Genomic DNA, 15,638 nt, shown 5'->3' with positions numbered 1-15,638 from the left:
GACCGTTAGGGCAAGTGCTGTTAGGGAGTAGCACCTGTGAAGTCCGGAACGACACACGGGGGGGCGGTGGCGAGTGGCCAGCACCACGCCCGGTCGCCTTTGTCTCCCTCGTGGCGATGTTTTTGTTTTTATTATACATCGCACCATGTACTCGTTTGAGGCTGAGTCGACCCGCGGGGTGTGACGGACACTAAAGCCGGTAGAAAGCGGATATCTCACGGTCTTAGAGGTGTGTTACTGGCATCCTAAATAATGATAACAACAGCAGTATTATTACTAAGAAACGTGAACGGACATTGTGGTGCACGGATGAGCCGCGTCATTACGGCGTCACAAGGAGTTGTTTGAGCGTGCATACTTCCCCACGCTGATCGCCAGTGCGGGTTCCGGAAGAGGAGGGGTTGTTTTGCTTTGTGTGTGTGTGTGTGGGAGCCATAGACCCGGTTCAAATATACAGTACAACTCACTCGCCACTCGTCACTGATGATGTTGTGAGCCGTGGCCGGGAATGGAACTCACGTGGACGTGTGTACGTCGCTGAGTGCAAATCCGCTAATCACTGCGCCACCGCTCCGTCACCGCCCCAGCGCACAAAATATACACATCGTAAAAAACCCCATAGACACACACGCGCACGCACGCGCGCGCGGTTTAAATCATCGCTCAATTGAAAGAAAACAAACCCGAGACGATTAATGTTTTCCCTGTTTTCCATCCGCCGTGTTATCTTAGTGGCGCGCTCTGCGCGTGCATCGTGCATCCGCCGAGTCGCATCGTGGGCTGCGTTGTTGGTGGACACCGCGAATTTGGCCGCTTGTGTTTGCGATCGAAACGTCGTGCTTTGTTTTATTGTATTTCTAACTATACGCGACTTTACGGAAAGAACCAAAGATTATGGATTCCTGCAGTCACGAAAGCTTCAAATCAGTACCGCGTGGTTGTTGATTCGTACGCTGTGTACGAATCGTGTGTGTGCAGTGAGTGTACTGGGTTTGCTTTTAATGTTAGCGCAGTGTACACAACCCAGTGCAGTGCCATACAACGCTCTGCAGTCTGCAGGCATACTGTGTGTCGCTTTTGTGTTGGTCTGTGTACCACGCGTACTACACACAGCCGTTCAGTGAGTACTGTGCGTGCACTCGCTGCGTCTCCTGTGTGTGTAACCACACGCACACAAGTGTACACACACAGCCATGTGCGTACACTTCATGTGTGCGCACATGTGTGTATGTGTGTGTGTACAGGGCGGCCGTCTGTTCACGACGCGGTGTGTCGCGAACAGACACCGCGAACACCCGAACCAGAGAATCGGAGCTTTGACTCGGGTCAGGGGTTAATTGGGGCTTAATGTCTCAATCGGCTTGACTGGGATTGGAGTGTTTCTCGCGGTGTCCCTAAATTGGTGTTAGTGCCCTACTTGCGTGTCTGATTGAATTTGGGGGTGGGATGGGGTGGGGGGTTTCACGGCTTAATGTGTTTGCGTTTTTGTACGATTTGAGTGACAGCCGTTTAAATGGAATCGCAGGCTTATTGCTGAATTTGGCGTTTGTGCCTTAATCGAGTCTCAATTCTGAGGACAAATGATGTTTGAGTGAGCTTTGGCGTTTGGTATTTATTTGTTCTCTAATATGGTCTCAATTACTTAGGTTAAGTCACATGACAGCACCTTTGTCACACTCCACTGCTGGATGGATATTCCTTCTGGTGGGGGCTGTTTGACCATACTTCACCCCGCTCGTCAGTGCGGGTTGGTGGTGGGAGGGGTGGGGACGCGGAACCGGTTTCGACGAATCGCTCGTCACTGATGTGAGCCGTGGCCGGGAGTCGAGCTCGGTTCGTCTGGTTCACAGCGTAGTGCGCTAACCACTGTGCCACCGCTCCATTCTTCGACTGGATCAGGCGACTGATACGACTGTTGATGTGTTGGCGGCCGTGCTGTTCATCTGAAGGTTTTCGGGTTGTACCGCGTGTTGTTCGCTATGATGCCCGACGTTTCGCGCCGCGTGCCGCGGAACGAATGGCTAGGGTTCATGGTTTAACGGGGCTGTAATGTCCACGTGCATTCATGGTCAAGGGGTGACACCTCGCCTTGAACTCTCGTTAGGATTAGCTTCGTCAAATAGCGTGATTTGGCATCTTCAATAGATGCATATCATCAACAGAAGTCAGCGGGCAGGGTCAATCCACTGCTGGATGAAGGCCTCCCCAAGCCGTCGCCATCTCTTCACGGTCTCTAAAGGATGCGAGGGTCCCAACCTCGCGCCGTCTCCACTGGGCGCGGTCCCCCACTGGCCGAGGCCACGGGCGCGGCCACTTCCACTGCTCGAGCCTCCAGGTGACGTCTAACAACTGGGGGGGGGGGGATACAAAGGCGGCCGGGCGTGGCGCTGGCCACCCAACCCCCCCCCCCCCTCGTGTGCCGTTCCGGCTGCTTACTCGCTAACAGCACTTGCTCCACAAGTATGTTGAGACTATACGGGGGATCTCTGTCTTTAATTATAGATTTGAAGCTTTCGTGACTGCAAGTAATCATATTCATAGGTTTTTTCGGTAAAGTCACGTAGGTAAAACATCAAAATTAATGAAAATAAAATAAAATAAAAACAAAAATCACGACGTTTCGGAGGCAACACAAGTCTCCGTCATCAGGTGGGACCGTCACAGCCGAATTAGCTGCATCAAGCAGCTAATTGATGTTTTACCTACGTGACTTTACCGAAAAAACCTATGAATATCTCTGTCTTTATCTTCGTGTGTGTGTGTGTGCTACGAACCCGACGGCCAACACCATTGACGATTATCTGAACATGTCCTGGGCCTCCCCTAGATCGACTCAGCCTCAAATGAGTACCTGGCGCGGTGTGGTTAAAACATCGCCACTGGGGAGACAAAGGCGGCCGGGCGTGGTGCTGGCCCACCCACCACCTCGTGTGCCGTGCCGGCCTTCATAGGCGCTCGCTAACAGCACTTGCCCCAACAGTCTGTGAAGCCTATCTGGGGGATCTTTGTCTTCGTGCGTGCGCGCCGTGGAGAAGCGGTGGCGCAGTTTGTGGGCATGGTGCGGTACGAACCCGGACCACCCGAGTTCGATTCCCAGCCACGGTTATCGTGAGTGGCGTGTGCTAATCAGTGCGTTGTGTTCGCACCACGACTGAACACACGAGACAGACGGTACAAACGGGGCAAACACGACTTTATTCCGAATAAGAATCATGATCTGGAATCGTAAAAACATGAATCCAAATCGGCGGTGCGTGAAATGTTTCCGTTATCAGTGCACGTGTGTTGTACGCAGGTGTGTTGAACTTCTTTCTCACCGTACGTAGCCAACCGTGCTACTCCGATGTGCGCGTGGACAAGGTGAGGACTAGGACCGAGGTTTGGGTGAGGGTTTGCTGGGATAAGGGGATGGGGGTTCTGTAAAGGGGTTAGGGATATGCTTGGGGTTCGATTTATGGACAGTATTGAGGTTAGCCGTAGGAGATCGATATGCGGTTAGAGTTCGCGATAGTTGTTAAGGAGACGGTTCAACTCAATGTTTATTTGCCGCACGGAAAATCCCGTTTCGCCAGTTACCCAGCTGGTTTAGCCAGTTGCTGGTTCGGGGACACGATTTGGGAAAAGGGTTTCGGGGGTTCGAGATAAGGGTGAGGGAGTGCTGCTGCTGCTGCTGCATCATCATAATCATCGTCGTCATCGTCGTCGTTGTCATCCGTCGGTGTGTCTCGAGTTCTCACGCCGCTCTCACCTCGCTCCTGGGGACGCGACCACAAAGCCCAGCGGAGGTTGCGCCTCCAGCCACCACAGCCGCCGTCGCTGTAACGAATCGACGACGCGTGGCCATCATTGGTGTGGCTGTGTTTGTTTATCCGGAGGAGCCTCGCCGAGTTTCGCGCGAGGAGCCTACTGCTCCTTACCCCCGCACCTCCGATTCGCAGGGTTGGCTGCGTACGGCGCGAAAGAAGTCCAGCGTACACACCACGTACCACGCGTCCCGTAACATTCCGTAGCGGTGGCAGCGGCTCCCTTTGCCCTGTCTGGCTCCTCGCTGCCCCGGTAGGGGCCGCTACGCGCTCGGCGTTGAGGCAGCCCTGGGCTGAGCAGGGCAGAGGGGTGCCCCCACCCCCTCCTCCTCCTCCTCCACCTCGTCTCCCCGCCCCGCCCCTCCACTTCCCCCCCCCCCGCCCCTCCACTTCCCCCCCCCTCCACCTTCATCCCTCCGCCCCTCCCCTCTCCCGCTGGGGGCGAGGGGGAGGGGGGCACGGCCTCGCAAACGCCACGCATCTCGAGCGCCCGGGCAGAGCGCGAGTGGCCAGAGTGGCGCACGTGACCGGGGAGATTCACCATTTCACCCCCCCCCCGCTGCCCAACCCCCCCACCTCCCCCCCCCACCTCCCCTCCCCCTCCCACCTCCACCCTTGCGCCTGCCGTCAAAACTAAAAAGCGACCCGCATGGGTGCTGCAGCGTTCACAGCCATAATTCATAGTCCGCACCGAGCACAGCGCGGCTGCTGCTGCTGCTGCGGCGGTGGTAAGAGCGTGAGTCGGCGAGCGAGTGAGTTAGTACCCCAGGTAGTAGCCGAGTCGGTACCGGTGGGGTGGAGTGGGTGAGTGGGTGGGGGGAGGACACGCGAGCCAGACCTGCTGGGAGAACTCCGTCAGCTCGTGGTCGTCGCGCGACCACAAATCACGGCCGTGCGGGGGAGCGGAGGGGGTCAATAAACGAGCCGAGTCGCGGGGGTCGCGCTCGGGACGATTTACACACTCGCCCCCCTCGCTCGCGCTCCACGCGCACGCGATTTACACACTCGGGCCGCTTTTACGCACTCGCCAGATTTACGATACGCGCGCACACTCACGGACACACGCGCGCGCGCGCACGCAGTTACGCACGCAATTTACGCACGCACTTAACGCGACTTACGCTCCGCGCGATGAGTTCGTATTTCGTGAACTCGTTCGCTTCTGCGCGTTACCCGAGCGGGGGTCCTGACTACCCCCTCATTCCGGGGTACGGGGACCCCGGTGATCCGGGTGACGCGGGACCCGTGGGACCCGCGGGAGAGGGCTCCTACGGAGATGCGAGGTGCGGGTTCGACTACAGCGGGATCGACCTGAGCTTGCGGCGACCGCACGGAACTCAGCTGTGCGGCGCGGGACTTGTCAACGGTGGTGGTGGTGGTAGTGGCGGTGTTGGTGGTGGTGTTGGTGGCGGTGTTGGTGGCGGTGACTACCACAGCCAATCCGGGCGACACAGGGATCGACTTTCTTGTGCCGGCGGCGGCATCGGCATCAACAACAACAGCATCAACAACAACAGCATCAACAACAACAGCAACAACAACAACAGCAGCAGCAGCAGCAGCGTCAGCTGTACGGACATCAGCAGCATCAACAACAGCAGCAGCAGCAGAAGCAGCAGCAACAGCAGCTACATCAGCAAGGCGGAGAGCTATTCACGGAGTCCAGTGGGCGGTGGTGGTGGAGTTGGTGGTGGAGTTGGTGGTGGTGGAGTTGGTGTTGTGGAGACTCTGCGAGATTCTGCCCTCCCGGCAAACGGCGGCCCCGTGTTGCCTGCGGCGAGGCAGCAGCAGCAGCTGCAGCTGACGGGGGAGAAGCCGCCTCGTGATGGCGAGGAGACGCCGCAGATCTACCCGTGGATGAAAAAGTTGCACCTCAACCACGGTGAGGGCGCGTGGAGGACGGTGGCTGCTGCTGCTGTTGTTGTTGTTGTTGTGGAGGCTGTTGGTTGCTGCTGTTGCTGTTTATTGGTAGTGTTGTTGTTGTTGTTGTTGGTGGTGATGGAGTTGTGGGGAGCGGTGGTGCAGCGGTTAGCGCTACGCTGCGCTATGAACCTGGCGACCTGGGTTCGATTCCCGCTCACGGTCAACACCGGTGACGATTATCTCTGAACCGGTCCTGGGCCTTCCCTAGGTCGACTCGGCCTCAAATGAGTACCTGGTGCGGTGTGTAAACATCGCCACTGGGGGAGACAAAGGCGGCCGGGCGTGGTGTTGACCCCCCCCCCCTCGTGTGCCGTGCCGGCCTTCATAGGTGCTCGCTAACAGCACTTGCCCCAACAGTATGTTACAGACTACACGGGGGACCTTTGTCTTTGTTGTGGCTGGAGGGTGTTTGTGTTTGTGTGTGTCGCTTGTCAATATTGTCGCTTGTTGGTGGGCAGTCTTTATAAACGTTGACGATGTTGTCTGGTGGTGGTGGTGGTGGCGCTGATATTGTAGGTGTTGTTAATGTCGTGTTTTGTATTGGTGTCGGTTGGTGTTGTTCGTGATGTCGTTGTTGTCATTGCTGTCAGCGTTGTTGTCCATGTTGCTGTTTGCTCGTGTTGTCGATGTTGCTGTTGTCCATGTTGTCAATGTTGGTGGTGTTGTCCATGTTGTCAATGTTGCTCGTGTTGTTGTTTATGAGAGGCAAGCGGGCACGACACGTAAGCAATGGGGGCCTAGGAGGCGAGAGGGCTCGGCTCATCCTCTGCGGCTCCACAGCTCCACACCCTCTCTCCCCTCTCTCCAGAACTCTCTAACCCTCTCGCCACCTCGACTCTCTACTAGTCCGTGCCTCCTCGTGGACTGACTAAGCTATCTCTCTAGTACTCGGCCTCCACTCTCTCGACGTCTCTCCCGCGGGGGCTCTGAGCTCGAGACACTGCTGCCCCCCTCTGTATCACACTCGATGTGGCTGCATCCACAACCTCATCGATTCCCAACTCTCGAGTTTGCTGTGGCCTAGAGAAGCCCGGGTAGGCAACACGCGGCTCTTCTAAGCCACCGGTCTCGTTAGTCACCGCGCAGTGCAATGCGGCTCTTGAACGATTGAGTTGGGGTTTGTGTTTTAACGCAACAACAAAAAACGGCACGTCTCGTTATTTTGGTTGTCTGACCCCCTGGGGGCTATATTCTATACTCCTCTCGATCGCACTCTTTCTTTTAATCTCTCTTCTCGAGCTCAGAACTTTCTCTCTCTCTACCGCAAATAGCACAAAATGCCCGACAACATCCGTTAAAATCACCGTGGCTTTGAAAACAAAACACACATTTTTACTAGGCAACGTTTCGGGCAATGGACCTTCGTCACAACCTATAGAGAGGCACTCTCTCGATTCCACCCCACCCACCCTGTGTTCCACTCTCTCTTATCCACCTCTCAGGAGTCCACCCTGCTCTAGATCTACCTCTAACCCTCCAACAAAGACGGCGGTAGTCACCGCATCGCACGGCGCTTTCAGATGCGTTTCTGCGACCGTCTGGAACGCTCTTCCTTCCGATGTTCGGACGCCACTGGAGCTGTGCACTTTTAAATCATCCAGATTGACAAACTAATTCCTTGAGAACCGCTTATTTTTCTGCGTTTAGTTTCCCGTCCTTCCCCCGCACCTCCGATTCGCGCCGCTGGCTACGTACGGTGCCGAAGAAGTTCAACATCCATGGCCCGCTCTGCCTCTCTCAATCGTGCGCCCATCTTCTCTCGACTCCTCTCAGTGACCACGGCGCTCTGTGCAACAGCCTCGGCCCTCACCGCCCAAACACTGCCACGAACTCCGCTCACCGCCTTCAACTCGCCTGGCCGTGCCGGAACCCGCGCGCTCCATCTCTCACCACCGACCACCTCACCTCATCCCCCGTCTCATCCCTCACCCCATCCCTCACCCCATCCCTCACCCCATCCCTCACCCCATCCCTCAATCCCTCACCCCATCCCTCACCCCATCCCTCACCCCATCCCTCACCCCATCCCTCACCCCATCCCTCACCCCATCCCTCACCCCATCCCTCACCCCATCCCTCACCTCATCCCTCACCTCATCCCTCACCCCATCCCTCACCTCATCCCCCATCTACCCCAGCTCCACCACAGTGGGTCAGTGGCAGGGTAAAGTGTGGCTACCACCATTTAGATGGGCGGCCACGGTGGCTAGGAGATGTTAACTACCTCGCCTGGTATGCAGGAGGTCGTGGGGTCGAAACCTGACCCTGACGCCTGCTGCTGTATGCTTGGAGTTTGCGTGTCTCTCTCCCCGTGGTCGCGTGGATTTTCTCCGTGTCCTCTGGTTTTTCTTTCCACATTTATAATCAACGTGATTTTCGATTGTTCGGCTGCTATCAATTTGCACGCGATAAGCCACTAGCGTTGAACTATCATTTGTGGTGGCCAGGTCGCTTCTGAAAAAAAATCTACATAGCTCAGTGGGGCCTTACCTGGGAAAATAAAATAGTTGTATAGTTTTACTATGTATACAGTATCAACATGTATGACATTTACAAATATATATATACTGTGAATAGATTCCCATCAGGCACTATGGTGTAAATGAGTGTTGTCTACAACGTTTGTTATCCACCGTCTCTCAGGTCTGTCTGTGTGCGAAGAAATAGGTCCATTCCCCGAAACGTCGGCAGTTACATATTTATTAACATTTCAAGGGCCACACACTGTCACTGACGAATGTGTTGAGGTGTTCTCTTCAAAATATAAAATATACAGAATGCTTCAAGCAAATGTTAACACTGTAACGCGATAGCAATTGTAATGTTGTAATGTTAATAACTTAAAACAGTCGAGGAGGCTCCACTTGTTCGCCATCGTCGTCAACGCGTGCCCTGGAATCTTCTCCAGGTGGTCTCCAGAGCCCGATGGCGGCACATTGCTTGTGGCATTGTTGTTGCAAATCCTCCGAAGTGTTCACATGTTTTTGAAGCACCCTGCATCGTGTCAAAGGGCAGCGTAATGAGGGGAGCGGTGGCGCAGCGGTTGTTAGCGCACTGCGCGACACCAAAGTTCGATTCCCGGCCGCGGCCAACATTCCAATCAACCCGCACACTAACCAGACGAGGTGAAGTTTAGTCAAACGATCTCCACAATTGTGGGAAGGCCTTCATCTAGCGGTGGATCGGCAAGGCGATGTCAATCGTTATAACGACAGATGCCATGTGTGCTATACTCTTTGTTTTTTTCGGTAAAGTCACGTAGGTAAAAAATAATAAAATAAAATAAATGAAAAAACAACTAAATTAAATTACGACGTTTCGGGCACAACACAAGCGTCCTTCTTCAGGTGGGGACAACGTAGCGAAAGCACAACCGCTTAAGTGTGTCTCAGAGATGGCTGTGACGAGGTGTTATATAGATGGCTGTGACGAGGAGTTATATAGTTTGCGCTTTCGCTAAGTTGTCCTCGCCTGAAGAAGGACGATTGTGTTGCGCCCGAAACGTCGTGATTTAATGTAGTTGGTTTTTCTCCATTTATTTTATTTTATTATTTTTTACCTACGTGATTTTACCGAAAAAACCTAATAGTATGAATCCTTGCAGTCACGAAAACATCAAATCTAGAAGCCATGTGTGCTCTTGTTATGGGGGATTTGCTAGCTGAGTGCTGTAGGGTGTCCGAGTTGGTTCGCCGCTTGTGGCTGCTTTGTTACGCAGCAGGTAGAACGCGAATTTACTTACTCATCAGCACATTCGTCGTTAACACTGTAGCCTCACAACAGGACATTCTATAATTGGCCGACGTTTCGTGGAAGGTGCCTTCGTTCACGTGCACACGCACACGTGTACACACCGAGGTTTCCAAACCTCCAGTCCTTGCCACCCACCACCACCACTCTGCTCCACCTTTCCGCGGTTACCAATTAATTACCAATTGGGATACAAATTAAGGCTCACGCTGCACGCGCCCGATAGTTGTTGTTAAAACACGTGCCACGTGACCAGTCGACCAATTAACGCCACGCGTGTGTGCGCGCGCACGCATGAACACGTGGTACACGCGCAGCCTGAGCGCTCAAGCTTAATGTAGATCGGCTCTCTCTCTCTGTATTTCAATCGCATCTCTGCAGAGCAACAGAGTGCGAATCGAACTCTGGCCGCTGGGTTCAGTAGCACAGTGCGCCCACCACCACTTCGTCACCGCTCTACATATTCGCACACACGACACACACGCGTGTGTGTGACGATTATCTCAACCGATCCTGGGCCTCCTCAAGGTCGACTCGGCCTCGAATGAGTTTACCTGGTATGTTGTGTAAACATCACCGCGTGGCGCTGACCACCCACCCCCGCGCGTGCCGTGCCGGCCTTAGTAGGTGCCGTTCGCTGACAGCACCGCCCCCCCCCCCCCAACGGTCTGTTGAAGGCCTACACGGGGGGACCTTTGTCTGCGTATACAAACTTGCCTTTGTGACGTGTCCGCGCAGACGGGATATCCGGTCCGGAAGGGAAACGCTCACGCACCGCCTACACGCGCTACCAGACGCTGGAGCTGGAGAAGGAGTTCCACTTCAACCGCTACCTGACGAGGCGACGCCGCATCGAGGTGGCGAACGCGCTCTGCCTGAGCGAGCGCCAGATCAAGATCTGGTTCCAAAACCGGCGCATGAAGTGGAAGAAGGACAACAAACTGAAGAGCCTCAGCATGGCGGCCGGGCAGGGAGGCATGTACCAGGGTTGAGGGGGGGAGGGGCAGCAAGGCAGGAGGAGGACTAAGAACTTCGGTGGAACCCTCTGGTGTGCGCGCCGTCGACTCATTCGCTCCTTCATTCGTTCGTCCGTCCGTTCGTTCGTTCATTGATTAACTTTATTGAGAAGCAGGTGAGAGAGAGACTCATGACCCAGGACTTTATTTTGCTCACTCGATTATTATTCTTTTTTCTTAGGTTTTTTCGGTAAAGTCACGTAGGTAAAAAATTTAAATTAATAAAAGTAAAATAAAAATCAAATAAAAATGTTACCTACGTGACTTTACAGAAAAAAAACCCAAGCATATGAATCCTTGCAGTCACGAAAGCTTCAAATCTAGAATTATTCTTTTTATTACCGAAACGCTTCTTGCTTGGCTGGCTTGGCTGGGTTCGAGTCGGGATTCTCGGTGTAAGGCACTACCACTAGAGTACAGGGTATGCCGGTGGAATATATAATAATCATATTATTCTACCCTATAGTTTTCTAATACGATAAAAACAGGTTCATAGGACTCTAGGGTATAGAATGGGGGCGATGTCAGGCGCGGTGGATGTGGCGTGCCCGAGCCGAGCTCCTGGGAGAGCATTCCGGACTGTACCAGCTTCAACGTAACCGCGTTTCCATGAGACGCCAAACTCCAGATGTCATCTCGGATAACGCGATTTCGTGGTTTGTTGTTAACTGGAGTTTTTTTTTGCTGTAGAGTCAATTCGGTCCGAAGTCTGAATTCTCTTGGGCCCACAGGCTGAATAATGTATCTGGCCTGGTCTGCATGAATTATCTGAGCCAATCTCATAGCTCGGGCCCACAGGCTGAATGAATTATCTGGGCCAATCTCGAATATTGGGCCCACAGGCTGATTTAATTATCTGGCCCGGTCTGAGCCAATTATCTGGTTTAACCTGATATCTCGGAACCGAAGGCTGAATTCGTCCTGGAATGATGGTAACTACTTTTATTTTCGGGCCACCCAGAGTCGCCTTCAGTCGCCTCGAGTTGGCTGTCCCATGGGAACGCGGTGTTCGTTTATTTTGCAAGGTAGACCTGGGAAACAAAGAAGATGTATTATGCATGTAAAAAAAAGCGTCGCAAAAAAATTATAATATAAAACAATATATATGAACATGACACGTGAAGTGTAACAGTTTACACTTTAGCAATATACGACTTAGACATGTGGGTTAAGATTTCAAGTTGCATTGTGGCAGTGAGGCGTTGGGGCATGTGATAATAATACGCATCTACTTTCACACTCTTCCAATAATGAGATAGACTTTGGGCTTTGAATCGTGAGACTAAGTGACTAATCTATTGAGTAGGTCACTTGAGGACGAACACACACACACATATATACCAACACAGGATACCGAGACACGCACAGATACCAAGACACACACACAGACAACGCCTGAATCGACTGTTGGGGCAAGTGCTGTTAGCGAGCACCTATGAAGGATCACACGTGACACAAAGGGGTGGGTGGCCAGCACCACGCCCGGCCACCTTTATCTCCCGAGTGGCGATGTTTACTACACACCGCACCAGGTACTCATTTTAGACTGAGTCGACCTAGGGGAGGCCTAGGACCGGTTCAGATAATCGTCACTGGTGTTGACCTTGAGCAGAAATGGAACCCGGGTCGCCAGGTTCGTAGCGCAGCGCGCTAACCGCTACGCCACCGCTCCGAGATAACAGCGACACTGTCGCTCCCCACAAGACACACAGACACCAGGACACACACAGATACCAGGACACACACAGACACCAGGACACACACAGACACCAGGACACACACAGACACCAGGACACACACAGATACCAGGACACACACAGACACCAGGACACACACAGATACCAGGACACACACAGATACCAGGACACACACAGATACCAGGACACGCACAGATACCAGGACACGCACAGGTAGAACATGAATATATAACAACAACAACAACAGCCATTCGCCACTAAGTGGCGGTCACGTCCCCACGACGCTTGTGCCAGGCTATGTGTACCTTGGATATATAGAACATAAACAACACGAATACTTACAGATACCAGCAGAGATAGCAAAGCAGTTAGCAATACACACGCAGATACCAACACAAGATAAAATGCACAGATACCAACACGCGCAGATAGAACACTCACACATGCAGAAACAACACGGATACCAACATAAAGATACCAGCAGATGTAACAAAATAAATATATAAATTACACACACGTACAGATACCAAGATATATAAACAGAGCTAACAACATAGACAAAGACCCCCTGTATAGCCTGTAACAGACTGTTGGGGCAAGTGCTGTTAGCGAACACCAATGAAGGCTGGCACGGCACACGAAGGGTGGGTGGCCAGCACCACGCCCGGCCGCCTTTCTCTCCCCAGTGGCGATGTTTACACATCATTTGAGGCTGAGCCGACCTAGGGGAGGCCCAGGAGCCGGCTCAGCTGTCACCGGTGTTGGCCGTGATCGGGAATCGAGCTCGGGTCACCGGGTTCGTAGCGCAGCGTGCTTGCCGCTGCACGACTGCTGCATTACCGTTCGTGTGTCAACACAGAGACACACACACACCGGCTCACAGACACACACACACCGGCTCACAGACACACACACACACACACTGACTCACACAGAGACACACACACACCGGCTCACAGACACACACACACACACTGACTCACACAGAGACACACACACACCGGCTCACAGACACACACACACACACACTGACTCACACAGAGACACACACACACCGGCTCACAGACACACACACACACACTGACTCACACAGAGACACACACACACCGGCTCACAGACACACACACACCGGCTCACAGACACACACACACACACACTGACTCACACAGAGACACACACACACCGGCTCACAGACACACACACACACACTGACTCACACAGAGACACACACACACCGGCTCACAGACAGACACACACACACTGACTCACACAGAGACACACACACACCGGCTCACAGACAGACACACACACTGACTCACACAGACACACACACACACTGGCTCACAGACAGACACACACTGACTCACACAGACGCACACACTGGCTCACAGACAGACACACACACACGCTGGCTCAGAGACACACACACTGACTTACACAGAGACACACACACGCTGACTCGCAGAGAGACACACACACACACTGACTCACACAGAGAGACACACACACACACGTTGGCTCACAGAGAGACACACACATCACATTACAAAGTCTGTGTAGGCCGAGGTCACCCGAGTTTATCTTCTGCTTTTCGATACGCGTGTGTGCGTGTACATTGAGCACGTGTGTGTGTGTATGTGTGTGTGTATGTATGCTGTGAGTGTACGCGGCCCTGCAGTGTGGGCTTCATGTAGCCTGTGTTGAACACTTGTGTACCGAGGTGCACTCTTTATGTATACCTAATGTATACCTAATGTATACCTAATGCCCACCTACTTACCTGCACACCCAGCCATCCACCTGTACCTACTCAGCTACCCACCCCTTGCTTATCTAACTACCTATCTGCATGCTCCCCTACCAACCAATCACCTACATATCCAACTCTCTACCTATACACCTACCCACCCCCTAACTACCGACACACCTACCTACTCAGCCATGCCCCTACCGAATCACCTAACTACCTACCAACTTTCACACCACGTATGCTGTATATATATCGATCCACTCAGCTTCCCACCTGCCTCTTACCGAACCAACTATCGACCTACCCACCCACCTACCCACCCACCCGTACACCGACCCGTACACCCCCGTGCTAATCGAGGGGGCGGATTGACACGGTTGGTTGCGTACGGTGCGAAAAAACTTCAACATGATAATTGTTTTTTTACCCTTTATCTGGCAACAACACTGACACCTTTTTTTTTACAAAGAGTCATGTTTGCATTGACCACAATACCTACAGTCGGAACTTCAACATATATACAGCCAGCTACCTAGCCACGTTTACACGTGTATACTATGCATGCCTATCCAACCTCATACATCTGCACACCTTGACAACCTACCTATATACATTGAAATCTGTGCACATACCTGTCCACGTGACCCATTTACCAAACTTCCTACCCACCCACCTACCTACCCACCCACCTACCTACCCACCCACCTACCTACTCACCCACCCACCCACCTACCTACTCACCCACCCACCTACCTACTCACCCACCCACCCACCTACCTACTCACCCACCCACCTACCTACTCACCCACCCACCCACCTACCTACTCACCCACCCACCTACCTACTCACCCACCCACCTACCTACTCACCCACCTACCTACTCACCCACCTACCTACTCACCCACCCACCTACCTACCTACTCACCCACCCACCTACCTACTCACCCACCCACCTACCTACTCACCCACCCACCCACCCACCTACCCACCCACCTACCCACCCACCTACCCACCCACCCACATGTGTAAATCGGCCGTGCTCAGAAGTTCAACAAGTGCATGCGCCTTTGTTGCCAGAAAAAAGGGGAAAACCTATTCTCACATTTTGCTACTGGCAAATGAGGTCCCATGATGAAAGTGCATGCACCGCACATGTTTTAATCCAAATGCGAGCTGGCGGGCTTGTACCGCTCTCTCCACACAAAGACTAAGACGAAGATCCCCCGTGTAGCCTTAACAGACTGTTGGGGCAAGTGCTGTTAGCGAGCACCTGTGAAGGCCGGCACAGCACACGAGAGGGGGTGGGTGGCCAGCACCACGCCCGGCCGCCTTTGTCTCCCCAGTGGCGATGTTTACACGCCGCAGCAGGTACTCATTTGAGGCTGAGTCGACCTCGGGGAGGCCCATGACCGGTTCAGATAATGGCCGTGAGCGGGAATCAAACTCTGGTCGCCAGATTCGTAGCGCAGCGCGCTAACCGCTGCACCACCGCTCCCCTCACACATACACAAAACAAAGATCCCCCATATAGCCTTACAGACTGTAGGGGCAAGTGCTGTTAGCGAGCACCTATAAAGGCCGGAACGGTACACGAGGGGGTGGGTGGCCAGCACCACGCCCGACCGCCTTTGTCTCCCTAGTGGCGATGTTTACACACCGCAGCAGGAGTCACACAGACACACACACAGACACACACACA

The 15,638-nt window shown here is 53.4% G+C and overlaps 1 protein-coding gene across 1 annotated transcript; it reads left to right on the top strand.

The window, feature by feature from the left end:
* The first annotated feature begins 4,403 nt into the window (after positions 1–4,403).
* On the top strand, positions 4,404–11,607 carry LOC144724688 (uncharacterized). Its single transcript, XM_078604010.1, has 2 exons — positions 4,404–5,685; positions 10,215–11,607. Exons 1-2 carry the CDS (start codon positions 4,935–4,937, stop codon positions 10,466–10,468), a joined length of 1,005 nt encoding a protein of 334 aa, XP_078460136.1. The 5' UTR covers positions 4,404–4,934; the 3' UTR covers positions 10,469–11,607.
* Positions 11,608–15,638: the final 4,031 nt, after the last annotated feature.

The sequence above is a fragment of the Lampetra planeri genome, chromosome 21, assembly GCF_965212315.1.
Source record: "Lampetra planeri chromosome 21, kcLamPlan1.2.h2, whole genome shotgun sequence".
Taxonomy (NCBI): Eukaryota; Metazoa; Chordata; class Hyperoartia; order Petromyzontiformes; family Petromyzontidae; genus Lampetra; species Lampetra planeri.
This window is presented reverse-complemented; position numbering and strand designations above follow the sequence as displayed.